General features: G+C 42.7%; 1 protein-coding gene across 2 annotated transcripts; it reads right to left on the reverse strand.

Moving 5' to 3' along the window:
• Positions 1–33: 33 nt before the first annotated feature.
• LOC117562964 (ankyrin repeat and IBR domain-containing protein 1-like) lies at positions 34–22,225 on the reverse strand. Of its 2 annotated transcripts, none has more exons than XM_034241044.1 (21): positions 22,039–22,225; positions 18,545–18,860; positions 14,882–15,053; positions 13,513–13,644; positions 12,685–12,870; positions 11,941–12,058; positions 11,595–11,815; positions 11,026–11,114; positions 10,788–10,932; positions 10,380–10,540; positions 8,638–8,726; positions 8,237–8,361; positions 7,961–8,095; positions 7,315–7,401; positions 7,155–7,221; positions 6,924–7,069; positions 5,907–6,085; positions 5,751–5,802; positions 5,592–5,648; positions 5,336–5,459; positions 34–4,030 (listed from the first exon to the last, which is right to left on the reverse strand). In XM_034241044.1, exons 2-21 carry the CDS (start codon positions 18,730–18,732, stop codon positions 2,580–2,582), a joined length of 3,924 nt encoding a protein of 1,307 aa, XP_034096935.1. In that variant the 5' UTR covers positions 18,733–18,860; positions 22,039–22,225; the 3' UTR covers positions 34–2,579. The 2 variants fall into 2 exon arrangements, with proteins under 2 accessions (XP_034096935.1, XP_034096933.1); XM_034241042.1 differs by having other exon boundaries at positions 8,237–8,367.
• Positions 22,226–22,972: the final 747 nt, after the last annotated feature.

Below are 22,972 nucleotides of genomic sequence, written 5' to 3' on the forward strand. Positions count from 1 at the left end.
TCACCATCACAGAAAGAAAAACATAGAGCGAGACACTTTCAGTTGTTTTTATTGAGAGTAAACTTTGCACTGACACTTTCATTTACAGTTTTGGCCACACATCAAACCTCTCTTATGGACTGACTGGGAATGTATCAAGTATAATCTATGAAGTGCAATTTCTTTTTTTCAAACTCTGTAGTGGTTGATTGAGGAATCTTTAAAATATAAACATTATTTATGGAGTACAAACTGGCACAGGACCATTCCCTTGACACCCCTTGAAAATGTAAAAGGAAAATATCATCATAATAATAAAAGCCACCCTCATCAGTCCTCCACATCTTGCACTGGATTAGTGCAACACATCGACAGCATGCCTGTGCAAATTAAAAGACCCCAGACTTTTCCAATGTGTATCCTGGTGCAACAATGCAACCTAAAATAAATGTTGATTAAACCATTCCTCGGGAAACAATGTTGAAATGTTCTGGGTGACACCAGCTCTCCTCACATAATGAAATGTCTGTCAACACCTTCACAGTTTAGAGAGGAAAAGGTGATATTTTAGGGTTTTGTGTCACGTCATAGAGCACTCCAGACCTCAAACAAGCTTAAAACTCAAACTCTCCATTATAAGTTATGCATTTTTGATTGCATATCACACTCTGTTTTCAACAAAATCAGGATATCTTTACATAAGCGTGTCCTGCCGTGAAAGTATGATTAAAAACACTCCATTTTCATTTCAGTCCAAAGAGCACCAGATCATATCTCAACACAACAGGCAGTGTCTAGTTCTCGTGTAAACATTACAGTTGGGCAATAACGTTTTAAGATAGAAGTTTAAAGTGACATCCCAGGTCTCAGAGTGCTACTTGGCTTTTCAAGAAAAGTCAAAGGCCAACTACATTTGAACAACGTTGAGATCAAAGGATTTGTTAAATCTAGGGGAAACTCTGAAATAATTTGACTTGGTGTCACAGCAGTTTTTCTCTGGGGATAAGGTAAAATATAATAAATCTCAGGTTTGAGGATAAATAAAACGAATGTGCATCTCAGTGTACGGCAGCAGCCACAGTGGTGTGTTTAGCATGTTTCAAAAGTAATGACACTAATAAATACCAACAAATAAACAAATACGACTCGAACAAAAAAGGCACACGGACTCAACGACTCAGTTCTTAACTGGAAAAAAAAAATCATCTCTGATTAGGAATAAGGAAATCAAAAAAAGAGGATAAATGACAGTAAAAACCCAACCCATTTCCCATCTCTAAACGGCACACTGTACTCGTCATCAGCAGTGGAATAGATATGATCAAAACAAACTAGACGAGTGTTTCCATGAACAATATTGTCTGATTGCTTTGGCTCAATGAACAAAGTGTAGTCGTCTCCTCTCAATTACACTTTTTAATGTCGTTTAGTCATTTTTATAAAAGCTTTTTTAACACTGAATTACTCTTAAACGCATCTGTGGTAAACACAACATTTAAAAGGGTTGCTTTTGCATGATTATCTATGGAAAACTCTAAAAGGAAAAGTCTACAGATGTTGATTAAATGAACTAATCAACATCATAAGACTGTTGACAAAGAATTTCTTTAGTCTTTACTGACTTGATATATTTAACTTTTCAACATAAAAAGGTGTTTGAATATGTGACTCACTGTAGTGTCAGACTCTAGACTTAAATTACAGCATCTTAGTTCAATCAATTATTTTTTAAATTAGAAAAATATATTTATATGATGATGCTGTAAAATGTAATTGTCCGTAATGTATTCCACGTCAACTTTGACGCAAAAAATCATTATAATATATATTTTTAATGATGCACATTGAAAACTGAGCCAAAGCAGGTGTTAAACACAGAACTGTGAATGAAAGGTCATTTGTGATAAAGACTGGGTGTTGCAGTGAGAAGGAAAAATAGGGGGTTCAACAACTCCCAAACAAAAAGCAGAGGAGAGTGTATCATGGTTCCTTGCAGCCTACCAAACAGCAGTGTGTTGGCTCCCTAACAAAGCAGGCACAGTGTGCAAGAAGGTCCAAGCATCAGAACCAGGCCCTCTGATTGTACAGTACGCTCAACCAGCTCCAAGGTTACATCATATTTGGCTGCAGGAGGCTCGTGGTAGGGTCGGTGTGACAATAATAAAAGGTGTGAGAATATGAGGCAAGTTTGGATTCCAGCACGATCAGAACCAAAACTTCACCCTGAACAAACGGAGAAGAAAACTACAGGGAATAAATAAAGGAAGAAAACATGTGCATGTGTATTATGCATTATGTGTTATGATATCAGTAGCTTTCCATTGATGTACTTTGCAATTCAACACTAATATTTTGTCTGTTTGAGAGCAGACAAAAGCACTTTAAAAATAAAAAAGTGAAATCAAACTGCATATGACATCATCGTAACTGAAGAAAGTCCGCAGGGTTTCGTGTCCTCTCTAGATACAGTATAATACACACAGTAAACACTCCTAAGAACATCTTTCATTGAGGCATCGCCATTATTTCTCATGTTTTCCGCAGTCTTTGACTTTCTTCCACCTCTCTTTGTCTTAACCTTCTCTCTCCACGTTGTTCTGTCACACTAGGTGCACTTGTTCCTCCCACTCCTCAGGCGACTGCTCCCCCTCTAACTGAAGGACGAGGTCTAAGTCTCTCTCTGTGTCCGGGGCCGTGTGTGCGGGACTGTCTCCACGTTGGGAGTGTGAGCACGGGTGTGTGTGCGCTTCGTCCAGCGACAGGTCAGCCACACACCCTGCGTCCACCCCCTCCTCTCCAGTCGCTCTGCTGTCGAGCTCCAGAGTGCTGGGCCTCGACGTCGTCGGGACCTCCGCTCCCACAGCACCCAGACGAGGACTCCCCCCCGCCCCGTCCACTGGCCCGCCCTCCAGGGGCAGCCAGACAGGGGCGGGGTCCCTGGAGGCCTCTGACTCAGTCTCAGTGTGTGTGTCGGGGGAGGAGTCTGTCTCTGTGGTGGGCGGGGAGGGGATGAGGGCGAGGCTCTGCGGGTTGTTCTGGGGGTTGATGTTGTTGTTGAACCAGGCCATGATGTTGTCCAGCAGCTGGGCGCTGGCTGTGGGGTCCAGCGGCTCCAGACTCTGCGGGTCGCTGGGGGTGAACGCCCCCCCTGGAGGGATCACCGGGGAGAGCATCAGCTCCGGCTCGAGCTCTGGAGACGGGAGGCACAACAGGGTGGGCGGCACTGGGTCTGATTTGGGGCGTTCGAGAGCGTAGGTGGTGGGACGCTCCTGAGAGTAAGAGCTGCTGTGTTCAGGGCCCGGGGCGTAAGAGCTGTCTGGTGCTGGGGAGCTGTCGTACAAGGCTGCGTGTTCCCGGCTACAGGAGCTAGGACGGGAGGGGTTTTGGGCGCGTTCATGTGAGCGTTCATGTGAGCGTTCATGTGAGCGTTCATGTGAGCGGGAGGCCACGCGTTCAGCCTCGGATAAATGAGCACTGGTGTGGCAGTAGGCGGGGTCTGAGATGGTGATGTGGTCGAGCCGGTACGCAGCGGGCAGCTCCGCTCTGTGGCTGCAGTCGCTGTACGCAGGGTCGCTGTAGGGAGCAGCGCTGTGGGTGTATGTGTGGAGAGAGCACAGCTGCTCCTGAGTGTGTGTGTCGAGGTCATACGGAGTGGTTATGTTCCCCAGTTTCATAAGGCTGTCTCCCAGCTCCAGCAGCTCTGCACTGAGGCAGGGAGGTGGGGGCGGGAGGGGGAGGGAGTTGGACGCGGGAGGCTGGGAGGTGGAGTCTGTCCTGTTAGGGGGTCGAGGGGGGTCCAGGAGCGACGTGGGGAAGCCTCTGGCTCCTGGAGGACCGTCCGTGTTGAGGGAGTGCAAAGAAATGTCCCCCAAGTCTCCTGCGGGACCCGGCCTCCTCTCCAGCTCCACCCTCCCCAGCTCCACCCTCCCCTCCAGGCCTCTCTCTCTGCGGGACTCCTGCAGGGACAGCTGGATGGCGAGCAGGATGTTCGGATCGTCTTCATCCAGCGAGCCCAGCGCTCTCCGGCGGCCCTCACTCCTCTCTGGACCTTCTGGAACAAAAAATATCACATTTAGATTCAACTGTAAGAAAAGGATTTCATGGTTATATGAACATGTTTATCACTGTTAGCACCTATTCTGACAGGCCTTATTATTAAGATGAATTATGGTTTATTTATAGAAAATTATAAAACTTTGATCATGATTTATTGTCGTACAATTTGATTATATTTCACGTCAGGTTATTGTACTACTTTAACTAGTTTTACTGCATTTAATAATATTATATAATATAATAAAATATAAAAAATAATTGTATTTCTCATATTTTGGTTTCAGAATTTTCTATATATCTATTTTTTTTTTTATTTATTTTTTTTTAAAAGGCCAAACTTGATCTGTCTTATTTCAGCTTGTCTGTCACGTGTAAAGCACTTTGAACTGCACTAACCTGTATGAAAGATGCTATACAAATAAAGTTGGATGGATTCATGTAAATATATGAACACATTTCAATACCTGACGTAGTCCTTTTAGAAAACCCACAAACCCATGTGCAGGTCAGTGTTTGAAACCACAGCATTCAAACAGATATAAAAACATTTATACAAATTTGAAACAGTAATATTAACCATCTGGAGTATCCATTGCTGCCTACTCGCTTTAACACAAGGACTGCTTTGTGATCACGTGATCAATGCCTCCGCACGCTTCGACAAGACCAGTTATGGAGCATTTAAATCCCATTTTCTATTTGTCTACCGTGCTGACAAGTGAAAATGTATAAAAGGAGGCGAAGGATGAAGCTGGATTATGACCCAGAGTCCCTGCACTGTACGTCATTTATATGAAGATGCTGCTCTTTCACTTAATTGTAAAAGACTTGGTGCCAAAATAATGAATGCATTGTTATTTCTTACTATTGGTAGTTTACAAGAAGTACCTTGAAACATCATAATGACATTTTGTGAACTGAAACACACTTCTCTGAAATAATCTGACCACAACCCGAAACCCAATAAGCCGTAGAGAAAATGTAAAATGGCCATAAAGGAAAACTTACATAGTACCATGTGATGTAATACTTGTTATGATCAAAATAATAAGAGCATGTTGACAGCCAGCTAATGTTGATTGGATTGTCTGCACTTGTTATTGTATCTTGTGGTGTTGGTGTTATACTGGAGGACCACAATGGGAAGACCCCTCCAGGCTTTATTGGGTTTTCATCCTCTGTGAATTTTAATGTATATATTGACTGCAGTGAAGTGATGTATGTGTTTTAATCAGTACGTAAAATAAATCAATAAATCTATGCTATCTATAAAGTGCAACCATATTTTTTCGGGGCAGACCTGTGCTGTCGCTCCTCCGGCTCGTCTCCGGCGTGTTGCTGCTGCTCCTCAGGTTGTGCAGACTCAGCATGTCTCCTCTGCGCCGCGGTCGGTGTCTGCGTCGGTACTGAATGTCAGCGTAATCCTGCAGAGAGGGATTCAAGCTGGGTTACCACAAAACCAACTCTAAAAGTAAGTCTGTTTACTGTAAGGTTCACAATCCTCAGCACAGAGAACAGCCTGTAGCCCATGCATTTAGTACTGTGAGGTGCTTTACCTGTGACTGCCTCTCTCTTTGATCTCCCGCTCCCAGTACAGAGTGACGACTGCCCATCTTAACACACATAAGCAACACATGAGTAAAGTGAGTTCCCTGCAGCCGTAATCATGCAGAATGAATGGAAAAAAGCTGCACAGCATTTGGATTTAGTTTTACCTCAGGTGAAGCAAAGCCGAGATACTCCCAATCCCATGATCCTCCAGGGTAACTGAAACAAACACACATGAAGGAGGTATTAAAGTTCAGTTTGAATTCACATATTTACACTTTGTATTTCAGTGTTTGGGTGTGTGCGAGTGTGTTTGTCATTACTTCCTGCGGGGAGGGTCCGGAGAATCGTTGGGAGCAACGCCTCGGGCCACTGACGCCAGGAACTCCTGCCTCTTCTGCTGCACCAGACGGGCCGCGCTGATGATCTTGTGGCAGGGAGTCCTCAGGTACGGCCGGTTCACCTTCTGAGCCAGATCCTCCACAACCATCTCCAGGTCCGTCTGACAAGAAACAACTTGTTAACTTTCACCGGCTCGGAGATCTGCCACTGATATTTGAAGTGACGAGATATAAGCTGACTATGTTTTGAGTATTCTTTTTCTCACAGGATATTTCATTCAGTTTAAAGCCTGAAAAGTGTTTGATAAATAGAGGGATTGGACCACTGGTGATTCAGATATTTGCAACGATCTGCTCTGCTGTACTGTACTTTATATCAATCACTCCTACCGTAAAAGTCTGTACGACTGAAGAATCGTAAAGCTACTGCAGGTGAACCAAGTTATGAAAAAAATGTGGGTAGTATTTCAAGTACAATAAAAATACATCACGTTGCAAATGACATTTCTTCTTTTGAGAACACAGACAAATAAGATAAGACATTTACAAAGGGATGTTATACAGGAGCCCAATATGCTTTGTGCAAAATGTCTTGAGCTGCAAAGATTTATCCACTAATCATTTTCTATTCAAGTATTTTGCCAACTATTATGAAACAAATCATTGGCGATATCACTTCAAATGTGTGAAGAATATTAAACAAACAGTAAGCAGATAACAATCGAAACAACTACAGGGGGATTTCCCTTTAGGGAATAATAATGATTTTGTTGACCCCTTGAACGGTCTCCTACCATCACCAACAGGGCAAAATACAAATCTGTGTATTAGAAATACAAAACCCCAATGGTCAGACTGCCAGAAAATCATTAAAAAGTACTGTGTGTGACCTAACAAGTTAAGCCAACCTCTCCTAAATAACACAGCCGTCTTCAGGGCTGACTGGAGGTGCTTTAAAGTGGTTATTCCTGTTCATGTCACAGATGTGTTTTAGATGACCTGCATGAGCTCAAATATCTCTTTCTGGGTGCTGCCTGGCTGCAGGAAGAAGCCATAAGGGTAAGAGCACTTCAGGACCCGCCGTGTCTTCAGCAGCTCACACACACCGTCCTCAATGAACCGTGTGTCCGGAGGAGTGCCTTCACCTAAACAGAACGAGCCATTATTATAATGCAGATAGGATTAATGCTTTATACATAATGAATGAAAACACATAGAAGACAGGCTTACGGCAGATGAAGGCTCTGCTCAGCTGCTCCATCTTCTCTTTAGCTGTTTTTAGTAGTTTCTGCTCCAACTACCAGATGGGAGACCACATGTCCAATATTTAATGATCATCAGATTGAGATGTGTTTTTTATATTAAGTGTTATGTGTGGAGAGTATATTACCTTATAACTGTGTTCATGGTTCTTGAAGCGAGTATAATAGTGCATGAAACGATCCAGCTCCTGAAAACTTTTGTGCTTCTTTTCTGCCTGTAACAAAAAGCAGCTCCATTTCACTCAAATGGCTTAGTGTGAGACTTCATTAAAAGCTGTAGGGCACGAGAGCATGAGCTTCAATACTATGATTCATCCGACAGCTGATGGAGTAGTTCTTGTAGGTGGGAGTTTGAGCAGGTAAGAGCATGTCTGTGTGAATATATTTGGTAGGGTTTGTACAGCTTTTCAAGAGTAAAAATCAAACCTATTTCAACAATTTCCAGACTCAAAAAACCTTAACCATCATTTTAAAAAAAATGACATTTAGAAGAAAACAAAGATTACTGCGTTTCTTTATACCTGCAGCAATTAATGTGTATTGTCACTTTGTTTATTTTACCAGATGATCATAGATGATTAAATGCTTATCTGGCTTTGTGAGACGCAAAAAGACAACAAACAAATATGAAAACAGGATGGTTTCATTTAAAATGTTAAAGGTTACATAATTATGTGTATATTCAAATTCAAGCACATTACTAGCATTTTCAAAACAAGACTTTTGTACAAACCCTCTGTTATGGGCAGTCATTGAGGGTGTGTGTGCTAATACCTCCACAGTCATCTCCTTGGACTGCTCCTCGATCTGCTGGATGACCTCATAGCGGGTGCAGCGATAATAGCCTCCGGTCGACGAGCTGTGCTTCTTCCACTCCTCCAGACATATCCAGCAGAAGTCATACTTACACTGCAGAGAGGGGGAGCAGAGTTACAAACGGACCACATTACAGAATTCAAGTTTAAATAAAACCTATAATGATTAATAGTTTGTGGATCGACCTCAGTCTCTGTACACATGATGACACACAGCTGACAGACATGTGTATACCTTGGCACACTGCATATGGTTGCAGCCCTCATTCTTCTGAATGGGAGACTTGCAGTTGGCACAAGGTTTTGAGTTGGTCAACAGCCACAGGCAGTTAGCAGCATCTTCAAAAGCCTCACTCACACCTGCCACTGTGGAAAATGCACACAAGCACACAGACAAACACACACATACACAAACGCACACACTCATTAGCAACAATTGACCAGCACCTGTCCTCAGATACACCCTCCAACACAAACAAATATCAATGACCTGAACACCTGCCACTGTGTTTTAAAACGATATTAGACACATGCTGTTAACTGCCTTGTTGTTGTGCCAGTGCACGGAGGGGTAGCTAAAACGATCCCGGGTAACACAACACAGTAAAACAACACACAAAGCAGGAACAGACTTACACTCCTCAGGCCTCATCTCTGTGACCTTCTGGAGCCAGTTCCTCCACATCTGACAGTCACATGGCTCATGGGCCTCACCAAGACATTCCCTGCAGGGAGGGAGGGCAATAAAAAGAGAATTAGGTACAGTAAAATAAGATTTGAGACTTAAACCGCATGACAACTGGTCAATAATTCATAGAAAAAGAAGCATAATGAGAAGAGAGAAGACAAAGAAGGCACTGAAGAGGTTTTTAATAATGTGGCTGCACAGGATTTTAGGTCAGCACAGTAGCCTCTTCTTACAGCTGTGTTGAGTGTGCAAGTATGAATACACAGACAATGAATCATGAAGTGTACAAGCAGTAGTGTTATTTTTGTGAGCTAATTTTCTTTATTTAGTCTGTGTCATTGTTAGTATTTAGCACAGTCTACCTCATGTTCTCCTTTAAAATAAGTTGTATTTGACTTATGTCTGGGTATGATAGTCAAAGGAAAGTTGAAGCATTTTAAGTTTTAGTAAATGGTTAAGCCCGCGTCACACTGTCCCGAAATTGACACCAGATGGACACACGAATATGGAATTGTGAAAGATGGCCCCGAACTTGGTCAACAGCCAAGCAACAGCCGAAGCAAGTACGATGCACACAGAAGGCCACACGATGGTCCCCGAACCACACACGAAAATATGCTCTTAGACTTTACTGATGATTTAGAATGTATCCAGACTCAACGTAAGAGCTTGTGTCTCTTCGGAGGGTGCTAACATTTAAACATACACTTTATTATTTACTTTCTCCGTCTTTATGTAGATTAGAAGATATTACTTATCTCCGGCATGTTGTTTCCATAGCAACAACAACTTCCTGTCAACAGCGTAAACTCGCCTAAAGTTAACCACGCCTAAAGTTAACCTAAATTACATTTAAGACATACAACTGCAACGAAAGTAACAAAAATAATGTAATATCCTTTTCAGTTTCACAGAACACAAATTGGGTTATTTACATTATATGTTTACATGATTTTGTTGTGCAATAAATGCAATCTCGATGTCATCGTACTATAATAGGATGGCTACACGACGGCATTGCGAGGGCTTCACGTAGCCGTGTTGCTTTCCTAAGACAATCGGGCAGCTTCTTGTTTCCTTCGTATAGTCTTTGTGAGGCGAAAAATGCCCGATGGCACCGATGATCACACGAAGATGACACAATTGCCCTCACGAGTGCCTTTACGAAGGGCAAAATGGACACACGAGTTGCTGCCGGAGCCTGAGAAACTCCACCGGTGGTCATACGATTGCTTAAGATGCCCTCACGAATGGCCCGATGTTGTTACGATCACAGCCGAATTTGAACATTTCCTTTATCGCGTGTCCATCTGGTGTCAATTTCGGGACAGTGTGACAGGGGCTTAAACATTGGCACAAAAATACAGAATAAATATTAAATATAACAAATAATGACTAATAGTTAACTCAGTATCATATCTTAAATCATAGTGTACTGTATCTTATTCTCTTTTGATGTCTATTTTAGTCATCAGATGATATAGAACCTAGGTATTGAACTTATTTTTGGTTTAACCTGGTTTATTTTCCCCTAGCCATGACAACTTTAACTAAACACGAGTAACTCTAACCCTCCTGACTGTGATCATTGTGTGCTTGCGCTGTAGTTGTCGTCTTGTCTCAATCATGAGATAAAAAGGTTGTTGATGACATAAATAGTCATAGTTCAGGTTACGAAATGAACACTGACCAGCAGAAGAGGTGACCCTTGCCACAATCCACAGCTGGGGAGGGCAGCAGGGGGAAACTGTGAGGGTCGCTGTCCCCGGGGCCCGGTCGGGTGAGACGCACCGCCCGCTCACAACGAGCCGCAGGACACCATCGGATGGCAGGATTGTTATCCACAAATGCCTGCAACAGGGACAGAGGAGAGGGGAGAGAGATTAGAGAAAGGATGAGGAGGCAGAACACAAGACCGACAGGAGGGAAAGCACAGAGCAGAAGTGATTGGGAAATGCCCAAACAGGCATAAACAAACTAAATATTAAGGGACAAAAACATACACCAAATGTTACAGTGTTGGAGAAACATCCCTTCAGCTGTGGAGAGCCTGAACAAAGCATGAACTTCAATATCTGTATGAGGGTTTTTCTTTTACCTTGATGTCAAACTGTAGATATCTCTGGTCCATCTCTCTGGAAACCACACTCTCTATCACATGCACCGGCACCAACTGGTAGCACTCATATGCCGGGCAGAAGATATTGTGAGCGTCGCCCTCCTGAATCTTCACGTTGAGGAACCTGATAAGCACACAAACAGGAAAATTAGTTCAAACTAATCGTCAAAAACATTGCAGAACGCAGGAACATTTACACACAAACACAGGTCCCTACCCTTCCCAGCATGCTCTGCAGAACTCGTGTCCACAGGACATGTCCACTGGATCCTCAAACACAGAGATGGAGCAGAGGCAGATTCCACACTGCAGGGAGAGAAGATAAACACACCATATTCAAATGTTGTCTGACCCTTCATGATATCACAATGATAGCTTAAAAAACGACTATGTATATTCTATTAACTTTAATACTTTGCTGTGTTGTCTTTGTAACCATTAAAAGCAATACAACACACCTGCATTAAATCCCTCCTTTGTTTGGATTGGATTTAAGTCTGACATGCTGATTCTGATTTTCTTTCTTTATAAGAACTATAATTGACAGCAAAAACAACATTTGGATACATTTTCTTTAATTGGAGTCTTCTTTAAGTTTGTTCATCAAAATGTAAAAAATACCAATTAATTCACTTAAATATCATCCAAATACTGCACCAAGTTTTGACCTAGTTTTAAAAACGTTAATGACAGGGTGGTCCGTCCACAGCTTATTTTGGGCTTTCAGGGGTTACACTTATTATTCCAACAACAAAATATGATTTATTTCATCACTGTGTGTCTCACCGAAGCCAGGCCCTCCTCTCCCGGTGAGAGGCAGCTGTCGGTCGGGGAGGTGAGGGTGAGTGTGAGGGGGGAGCGCGGGGTCCTGGGGGTGCGAGGCGAGGGTAGGGTGTCCCAGGCGTTGTACCCGCTGGGTGGGGGGGTGGGCATGGTCACACCTGAGCGCTGGCAGCAGCCCTCAGCGTCAGACATCCAGGCCTCCAGAAGCTTCTCTCTGTCCCAGTCTGAGAGAGAGGTTGAACACACATTGAGCGGCAGGGAATGTGGATGTTATTCTCTTTAAATAGTGCAATGACAACGAGAGCTGAGAGGGTTTGTGAAGGTCTCATGAATGTCAACTTCCACACACCATGTGCACGGAGCAGGGCCTCAGCAGTGAAGAGCGGGGCTTGAAGCATGTCTGCCGTCTCTACGATCAGCATGTCCTTCAGCCTGCGCAGGTCCTGCAGCTTCAGTCCCTCATACGGCTGAAATGAAAGGGAGATGCAAAGAGAAATGGAAGAAGACAGAAGAATGATAGAAAGGAGAGAAAGCAAAGTGAAGAAACGGAAGATGGGGACGAGACAGAAAGAAAAAGGTGAAAAGTATGAGATTGAGATGTGTTCAAAGAAGTATAAAAAATATAATGAGAAGGAAATGAAAAGGACAGGGATATGGGGAAGCACAAGGTTTTTGGTGGTGGGGAGAAAAACAGATTAAGTATTAGCATAGATTTGGCTGCAGGAAGGAAGATCAAACTGCTATCAGCTGGCAGCTGGCAGGCTTGGCTGGTGCCCTCCATTACACTCACATCCCGAGGAACAAGAAGTGAGGAGTGTGTGTGTGTGTGTTTACTGGTGCTACTACACTGAACATGTAATATTTATTCGTCTATATCACATGTCTAGTGTCTGTATCATAATGCCTTCTGTAAAACTCAAATTGAAAAACATAACAATAATCATACATGCTCAATCATACAGGAACATAGACTGATGTCGCAACTGTGAAAAAACACTTAGTTGAAGAAGATACACATCCTTAAAAAGGAATATCAATATCATATCTATTTTTAAAAGTCTTGCCATCAGGAAACCCCCAGATCTTGTCTCACCTCCTTGAATTGCAGCAGGTTGGTTTCACCGTCTGTGTTTGACGGCTGAGCTGAAGAGGAGGAGAAAACCATCTGCGACTCCAGGCTGAGGGCCAGCTCGGTGTGGTGATGCCGCTCCGCGTGGTCACACGGCGTCAACTTGTCCTCATCCTCCACAAAAAGGTCTGCCTCGCTCTGGATTAAGAGCTACAGGGAGGGAAGAGGGGGGAGAACAAAAGGAATGGGAGAAAAGGGAGAAACATTTATAACGGAGAGGAACAAGAAATTGCAACAAAAGAGAACAAAGAGGGCGAGAGGCAATCGAACAAAGGAGGAAGGGGGTGGGAGAGAAAGTTGCGATGGCAGAAAAAGAAAAAGAGAGAAAGGTGAGTAGACAGTGACAAATGAAAGCAGAAGGGGAAATAAAACAAAAGCTAAATTGAAGTTAAGTCAAATGGAGAAAGTTTGAGGCTTATGACCGAGTGAACAAAAGACGAAAAGAAGAGAGAATGTGTTCAAACTTTTTTATCTTAAAAGGATAATATCTAGGTTACAGTTCCGTAGGCCGCCCATATCAGAGTTCATTTTCTTTCAATTCAGGTTTGGATTTTTTCTTGATACAAAAGCTGTAGAATCTTGAGAAACGGGAGGAAGCAGAGCTCAGATCTGACAGTGACGAAACACAGAGCAGATGTTCCTGTAGCAAGAACTGGCATATGGCTGCCTAGACACTCTGTTGACTGTAAAATCAAATCCAATCACACAGCACTTAGAAGAGATTTGCCGAACAGAAAACAAAGCTCCTCCTCATGCTAGCTCCAGGATGGAGGTCCACACACTCTCTCTCACCTCCACACAGCTCTTCATGCCTGCCGCGGCGGCGTAGTGCAAACATGTGCTGTGGTGATTATCGCTGGCGTTGACTTTGGCCTTCTCGTACTGGCCTCCCTCGAGCCTTGCGCCTGTCCAGCTCAGGACCATCTGCCAACGGGGGAACCCAGAAATTCAGAGACACAACATTTGGATGATACTTTTTTTCCACTTCAACATCTAAGTTGCCTGTCTGTTAGGGATGTTAAGATTCACCGATTCGCATCGGTGCACCGGCCTAAACGTTCAAGATGCGAGTGCACCGGTTGAAAGAGTGCACATCGGCTACAGTTTGGGTTGAACTTGCGCGATGCATCGATTGTAGCATCTTTGCATCGGTAAAAAACGATTCATTCATATAATATCCCCTCATCCTGTCAGCACTCCGCAGAGACGATCTCTGATCTTTGCTTCGCACTACGGAGGCAGAGAGTCTCAGTTATCAACACACATGGAGGTCGAGGAGAAAGAGAAACACAGCGCCCCGAAAAATACCTACAAATCAAACGTTTGGCAACACTTCGGATTTTTCAAGAAAGACGGTCAATTTGAAAAATCGCTCACAAATTGTAAACGATGCCGAGCCGCTTTAAAGTACACAAGTAGGCTAGTACGAGGAACTTAGCAACGCACATAAAGAGTCGACATGGGGTCTGCGGCTGAAAAGAGAAACCTGAAAGTTAGACATAGAGTTAAATCACTCAGTGAGGTGTTCTGTCAGAGAGAGTGGTGTTTAGTTTACAGCAGCCTGTGACTGCCAATAATAGTTTAAATGTCTTCCTTCCTGTAAGCAGTTAAACCTGTTTGTGAAAGGTTCTTTGTATTCTTTATCGTTCATATAGAAACCACTGCTTTCTGCTCACTGGTGAGTTAGCCCATGAAGGAGTGTTAAGCACATCAGGCTGGCAGCTGTATGGGCATTGCACTATGGTAGTTGTTATTTGCACATTGTTAATCATAGGCAATGCATCCTTAAATTGTTTAACTGTGAGGTGTTATAAAATTGTACGGTAAAAAAGAAACCGCATGATGGGATGCGCAGTACTAGTAGAGAGAACCAAATATGTAAAGCACTTTTTTGTTAATTTATGATTTGCTGCATATGAGGAACAAAACAAAAATACTCTGTCATACCATATTGAAGTATCATTATTTTGCATCGTGTTGAATCAAATCGTATCGAACTGTATCGCATACTGTTGAATCGAACTGTATCGCAACAGGGGTGAATCGTATCGTATCGCCTGGTGTTTCAAATGTATCGTTAATGTATTAATCGTTGGCAACGTATCGAGATGCGCATCGCATCGGCCTCAGTGATGGAGATGCACATGCCTACTGTCTGTACCTGCAGGCAGTCGGCGCGGCGCTGCTCGTCCCGCTGTGGTCGGGCCAGTCGCGGCGACAGCGCCCCCTCTGGCAGCAGCAGGATCTGCGGGCCTTGGCAAAGCACGTGGAGGCACGTCTCGTTGTGCACGTTACACTTGTTGGGGTTCCCCTCTTTACTGAACAGGAAAGACCTATACAATGCAAACAAGAAAGAAGGGATGGCAAAATTGAGGACAGCTTTTTAAGCAAAAAATTAAGGTCTTAAACATTTACGGACTCTCGACACCTTTCTCATCATAATTCAATTATTAATATAAATGCAATAGTAAAACAGTTTACAGAATAATTTTCTACCTACAGCAATCATTGTATATTGTCACTGTTTGTTTTACCTATTATTATTGTATGTATTGATTGTGATTTTAATGTGCTAAGCTAGCTGTAGGTCTCAACTGATGTGATAAAACAACAAATATCATTACGGGGCTGTTTCCTTTCAAATATTTAAATAGACTTTTGCTTTACATGAGTGATTGTTTAGGTGCTACATTTTGAACATAATCTGGTATGTTTAAAATACCTTAAAACGTAACGGAGAATGACATACACCTTAGGCCGCGCTATGTATCAATATGTGGAGTAGCATGGTTGCTTAGACAGGAAAACATATTTACTTCCTGTTGGAGGTTTAACTTGTAATGTGTACATTTGCCCAGAGTGTCTAACTGTTGTGATGTTTGAGTTCAGCTCTAACGAGAAGCACACTTAAGAGAGAGGCAGAAGTGGAGGAAGGAGTAGATGGAGGGGTGAATGGAGACATGAAGATGATGTTTGGAAGGGAGATGGATTGTGAGATGAGCAGTAAAGAGAGGAAGGAGAAGAAAGGTGGCAGAATATCGACTATTCCTGTTTAACATCTCTGAGATAATGGTTATAACACACACACACACACACAAATACTTTATTTGGTTCCACAAATTATATGACATAAGACAGGGAATCAAATATATCGGGGCTAAGCAGCACAGAACACTTAGGGGAACACATAGCATCTCCCTCTCCACACAGCTAAGCTGCAGCTTTAAGGGACACACACACACACACATTCCTATATTTTATACAGCTGCATGTTAACCTGTAGAAGAAACCCTGCATATTTGTATCAGTTATAACAAAAACATTTGACAAGACCTTGTCACTAATGATAGTTCAATTAGTAAAGGATGTCATATGATTTCTAATACTTTAATACATGATTTGTTGTGAAACCTCTCCCTCTCTGCTCCCACTATTGAATAAGCGTTTCAATGTTTCCTTATTGTGAAACCTTCCAGCCTGCTCTTCCACTTCTGACCTTCTTATCCTGTCAGCCATGAGCTCCCTGAAGCCTCCCCCTAATGACAGTGCACTGCCGATTCACGCACAGAGCAATAATCACTAATTATTCCCCTCAACTACAACCCAATGCCCCCCACGCTACACAAACACATAAAGCCTCATGGTCACGATGGATGGCCTTAATATCAGTCTACTAAAAACAGCAGGCTCGAGGATCACAGGTTGAGCTGCATTTGTCACTAAAGCCGTTCACTGTGTACGGTAACTTGACGAGGGCAGGAAACCTAAGGGAAGTGATAAATATTACAATTGAGACTGAAATACAGATTTTTTTTGCAGAATGTGACTAAAAAGGAACCAAATTAGCACACAAACGAAAGGTGCTAGATGCTGACAAATGCCTATGGTTTATGTCTCGGCTTTCTGCAAACAACAGGAAATCAATTGTACCCAATTAAGTCACTGTTGTTATTTACATATTTCTCAGACGGTGTTCTCAGTCGCTGTGGAGGAAGGGTGACATTTCCTGAACTACACCCTTTTTTTTCTAGTAATAGCTCTAATTGTGATTTCCCAGTTTGCACATCTAGTGGGAATACATCCATTCGGAAACAACTAGAAGACGGTGAATATAGGTAGAACAGATATTGTTAAAATAATCTAAAAAACACACCACCAGCCCACCATCCTCTCCGAGTCTCTATTTTGTCTGAGATTTCTCGATAGTCTATCTTCTAACCTCGGTCTATTCAAGCTGTTGGAACAAAGAAGCATTTCCTCTCATTCTTATCATGAGCAGAGCGCTGCGTTCAGCACGCCTCTCTGGCCCATTATAGGTTAATAGGAAAGGACACAAATAGCACACCAATTGATTCACTGTGATGTATTCATAGAGTCGGACACATTAAGCAGTTTTGGAGCCACAGTTTCCCCCCCTCAAAAAAACACAAATAAATAATAATAATTCATTTATTTTATATAGGCGCCTTTCAAGGCTCTCAAGGTCGCCTTACAAACACATAAAAAACAAGATACACAATACCTAAATGCCCGTGTGCACACATGCAGATGTACAGATAATTGACTGGCCTTTTCAAACAGCTTCCTCTGACCCCCCTGTAATCATGGAAGTAACGGGCAAGAGAAAGGAGTGCAAGGAGGAGGAGGTGAGCATGGCTATTGAGTCACTGGATCAGCTGTCGTTGTCATGGCCAGAAGCCTGATTATCCCAGCGGGGGGGTTAAAAGACACGCTGGTGTTATACTCTCTGTATGTTTCTCCAATTTCACCCCATTATTGGTTCTTTGAAAAAGGCACAGTTCATCCCAAAATTAATCCTTTTTTATTTTCTTCATACCTGTGGTGCTCATAATCATTATTTATCTCGACTGGTTTGTTGTGAGTTGCTTAGTGTTTAAAAGTATCTGCCTAAGCAATGGCTGTCTTTTCCAGAAATTAATGGAACAACAGCAGGTGGCAATCGTCTTGTGGCATTTCAAGCACAGGGAAAAATACATTCTAAAAACTCCAAAAATGCACAGATTTGTTTTAAGCAGTTTCTTGTAGGAACTATTTTCTTATCACTGTGCCAATATGACATATCCCCTCGTAGAAGTGAGTTTACGTCTACTCGTGGACGGGAGGCTCGTGTCAGACATGGGATGAACTATTTGGACTGATTCATAGTAAGAATATACGAAGGAAACAGTATCCAGGACAAGGTGTGCTGGTGTGTGGTTCTTTGTGTACACCTGCTACAAACAAATATGCAATGAAACAAAACAAAAACAGGCACAACACAATTGCATTTTCATTTAGGTCCAAATCTTCTGATTCGTTTATGGCAAAGTCCTTCAAACTCTAAATCCCAAGTTTGTCAAATGTTTTAATACTTTCAGGCATCTTTATTTAGACTTTTAGACATGTATTAGTCAGCTTTTTGTTGCTTATTAAGGTAATTGCACTTTTTTTAGGCTGTGCTATTCAGGTTGTGTTAATCAGTGTCTCTGTCTGGGTTTAATTGTATCTGAACCAGTGTTTCTTATGGCTGATGCACTTCTTCTGTGCCTGTCAACATGATTATTAACATAGTTACAAAGCATACACAATATATTTGACTGGTCACTTCTGTACAAAAAGTCTTCTTTCTTGCCCTAAAAACATAATTATGAAAACGTTGCCAGTGTGAAATCTATTAAAGCTGACATCCCCCTAATTGTTATTCCCTTATGACTCACTTGCATAACCTCGTTTGTAACCGACTGTTTGGATAACTGTATAAAAACATCACAAGCCACAGTGACTAAAATGACTGTTGAATTCAATCAACACCTCCATTTTTTACCTGAGCAGGCGTGTCATGGCGTGGCGGCAGACGTAGTGCAGGGCCGTGTTGTGCTGGTACTGCTCTCCGTACGAAGCGTTGGGGTCCAGGCCGTCCCTGAACTGAGGGTTGCCCTCATACAGCTGCCAGGCCAGGGCCTCGTCGCCGCCCACCAGGGCCTTCCTGAACTTGGTGGCCGTGTTGCCCATGGCTTCAAGCTTGCAAAAGGCCGTCTAAAGGGAGCTGTGGCAGAAGCCCTTACGCCCGCCTGCCTGCGCCTCCCCTTCCTCCTCCGCAGGTCACAACTTAGAGCAACATGGTTTTGTGTTTTCCTGCCCTGTTAATAAAAGAAACACTTAGATTAATGAGAGGAAAAAGAGAGTGGAAAGAAGCACATGAGTAGAGGAAAGAATGAAAATGAGCGGGAGGAAAAGGTACTTGTGAAAGAAGGACAAAGCTGGAAAAACAAGACAGAAAGTGAAGAAGTAGGTAGACAGGTGGAAAGCGAGGGAGAGATAAAGCAGCTGAATCAATCAGTCATTCATCGATCAGCTGATGTACTGCAGAGAGAATGTTATCTCACCGGAAAGAGGAGGGAAACAGAAGGAAGAAGCTAGAGAGACAGAGATCATTATAAAGAGGGCAGGCAAGAGGGGAAGGTTAATGATATCCAAGCCATCGATTGGTAAGTCAGTTGATGAAAGGAGCGGTCAATATTATCACAGCTGGCCACTGCAAGGCCAGTTAGCTTGCTTTTATGAAGAATTTACATACATTAGGAGGTTGTTTACACGCTTGTCGGTCTGCAACTGGCGATATGAGAGTGTGTGGTAAACCGTGCAAAACTAATACACTTTGCCAAAACCAGTTTTACTTTGCCTCTCAGGCGCTAAAGCAAAGAATCACAAGAATCATAGCTATGGCTGCTACAGCTTCACTCTCCCAGGGAGCAACAGCTCATAAAACCTCCTGTCGATTCACAAGTTATCACAATCTTTTCATCATCTTCCTAAATGTCCTCACGCAACAACCGAAAACACACTCTTTCTCGCACATATTCACTGTCTTTATAAGTGAGTTCTTCTTTATTTCGTTCATGGTATTACCAAACTCTCTATGGGTTTGTTTCTTTCTCTCTCTCTCTCACACACACACCGTTTTTTCTGTCTTGAACACACAAACAGACACACGGTTACATCCTGTAATGAGTGGAGTCTGTGTGTGTGTGTATTGGGCCATTGAGGGTATCATTACAGTCTTCATTCTATGGCCATCTGTCTGGCCCCCACAAAGAGCCTCTTTTAGCCCCGGCTACAGTTGGCCGCTGGCTCGTCGGGCTATGGAACATTTGAATAACATGGCTGGCTGCCTCCCCTCCGTTGCCTCCCATTTCTATGAAGTGACGGATAGGGAAAACACACAGTGACAGACGGGGTGACAGACGGAGGCAAACGGGCCGAGCAGAGGCTGCAACCACTGGCGAATTAAAGGCAACATCTTTTACGCGCTGCTCCTGCGATGCATGCAGTAGACCGGTTTAGATGTGTGTGTGTGTGTGTGTGTGTGTATAAAAGGGATGTTTGTGGTGGGGGGGGGGGTTACTATAGTTATTAGGTCAGTATGTCTGCTTGGCTCTCTGTTTTGTGCACACTGGTTTACTTCCAGTTCACTTCACCCCTCTGTGTATCTCTGGCAGTCTCTCTGTGTCTCAGACTAAATAAGGACAGGAAGTCTGGACATGGAGGAACTTTGGAATTCCAGGGAACTTCAAGTTTGAGCTTGGCAGTGACAGCGCAATGATCTACTATACCCAAAGCTCTTTGAGCCCACACGTCACTCTTTGGTTGGTTTAAGTGAGGCTGAGAAAGTGTTTCACTTCTTGTCGCCTGGGCAATATTATTAGCTGGAAATACATCCAGAAACATAGAAAGGTATATAAATCATTTAGAAAGCAACAACTTTAAGTTACACTTGTGCTACAGATATACAAAGAACAGGCTGCTAGTCCATACGGTATTCCCCATTTTAGGTAATGTGATAATGGAGACTTCATGACTCATGAACTCAAGAATCCCAAACACATGAATGTTGTCGGGAAATGTTTGTCTGATGATTCCTGCTGATGGGAACTCCAGTCATAGCATTAATGCTTCCTCTGAAACCCAACCAGCTACACACACATTAAGACAAGAAGCTACTTTACAATGTTTTACAAGCAATATTGCAATTGAAGAGGATTTTCCTGGTGAGATTGTCTTTAAGCTTCTTTATAAATACACGCAAGGGGGAGAGCTTTATATATATATTGATCCACAGTTTCTACTGATGTTTAAACAAAACATTAAAAAAAACGTCCCCTTGTGCGCTAGGACGTTGTGTATCTGACACTTTATAAACAATTAATCGATTTATCAGCAAAAGAGATTTAGTTGGATAAGCGTTGTTTGTATTCATCATTTCCAATACAGAATTATTGCTATTGAACAAAGGCTCAGTTGTTTATTCGACCAAATATGTGAAAAATGTTGGAAACAGCCAGCAGTCCAAAGCTTGGACATTCATCTCAATGTGAAACAAAAAAGCAGCATATCTTTCCTTTTATGATTGAGTTTTTAGAACAAATAATTTGAGAGTAACTTTCTGACAATCAACTATATGACTGTTGCTTTCAGATCTAATCTAAACAATTATTTATTGCATTCCTACCAGGGTTACTGTCTGACATACATATCAATATTACACTGATATGCATCAGGTCTTTGAGAGGAGTCCAACTTTGATAAGCTGCAGACATAACCTAAGTACATTATTAAAAAGTCAGGCCTATCTGCCAACACCTTAACAATCAAATCTACAGTAACTACTTTGTGAGTATCAACATCATATTCCTTTGAAATAAAATCCACCCACTCTCTGTTGCCTTTACTGTTATCACAACTAGCTGCCACCTGATAGACATCAAAACAGACACCTCAGGCAAAAATAAGGGTGGATCATGCCTCAGTATAAACTGACAAAAACAGGTTGTCATTAGAGACATCAAACTTATAAGGGGAGGTAAAGTCACACCTGCACAATGAGTTTCCTCAATTCTTACTTTTGCATTCACCAAAATTAGCTAGGTCACCGTCAATCAGCTACATATCCAGGTCAGACCTCGTGTGGTTATCCCTGAAGAAGTGTGTCAGCATGAAATGGAGCACAAAACAAACACACTTCTCTTTGCATGTTTCTGTCCATGCGGCCCCTCGGTTAAAGCTCCTTTGTTCAACACACTGACTGGGAATGTCATTACCGAAAGAGGAAAGCGAGTGTTAGGGTGTCCCATATTCTGCCGATAAAACAGCGTTACCTTAGGGTGTCAACGTGTCCCCACAGCTGTGAAGGCGCAGTGGGAAGACGTTAACACCCCGAAAGCAGCGTACCTTCCAGCCGTTACCGAAGCTAGCTTTCTCTCACGTTAGCGTTAGCCTCAACTACGTCCAGCACCACAACATCACATCTCATTTACTCACACAGTCGTTTCACTTGATCACCAGTTGCACATTGGGGAACCTGCGTATATCGAGGGCCATTGTCTTCTCACTGTCATTCGCATCCCCGGCTGCTGTTCCGCTGAACCATCCTCTCTCTGCCACCGGACCGGGGACGATGCTGCTGTGAGCGGAGGGGCGAGACTGACTGGCCCGCTTCGGTGTGTTGTTGTGGATGCCAGAGAGAAAAGAGGACTGCGCATGCGCGGGAACAACTGTCACACGGAGAGCTCGCATCTGATTGGTCGGTTGTCTAGGTTCGTTTGGTGTACTTTTTGTAACATCTTGTAAAATTATGTTTCTCAAAATGTCCCAAAAAATGTATTGCTTTTCTGAAAGACATGATATTATACATCAAAATAGTTAGGGTTAGAGTTAACCCTAACCCTACATTGTGCAAAAGTAAAAAAAAGCCCTTAAAACAGCCGAGGGACCACTGTTTTGTTTTTTTCTCTCTGTTTTCTATTCATAATGCCATCAGTTTTGAATTAATGTGGGGGTCATTCTACAGAAAAGGTGGAAGTACTGTCACTTACTTTGGCAGACACCAAAATACATGACGTTGACCTAATACTCACATTCATTACAGGGTTGCCAACTTTGGGTACCTGGCTGGAGTGAGATTTTGATATCATGGGTTTAATTACACATATGCGCACTAAATGACTGCTATCGTGTCAGTAGCGGGACCTTAGCATATATATAAGATATATATACAATATATACAAATACACAATATTGGACACAGACTATAACGTTTCATTCACTAATGAAAATCAAACACATGTTTGTTTCCACTGTTTTGTCGCGATAAGCAATTCATTGACTTATCATACGATAAATAAAAATTACCATTTACATGAGGATGTGACTAGCAGTTTGAAAGGATGTACTTGAATTATTATTATATATTATC

The sequence above is a fragment of the Gymnodraco acuticeps genome, unplaced genomic scaffold (genome assembly GCF_902827175.1).
Source record: "Gymnodraco acuticeps unplaced genomic scaffold, fGymAcu1.1, whole genome shotgun sequence".
NCBI classification, from domain to species: domain Eukaryota; kingdom Metazoa; phylum Chordata; class Actinopteri; order Perciformes; family Bathydraconidae; genus Gymnodraco; species Gymnodraco acuticeps.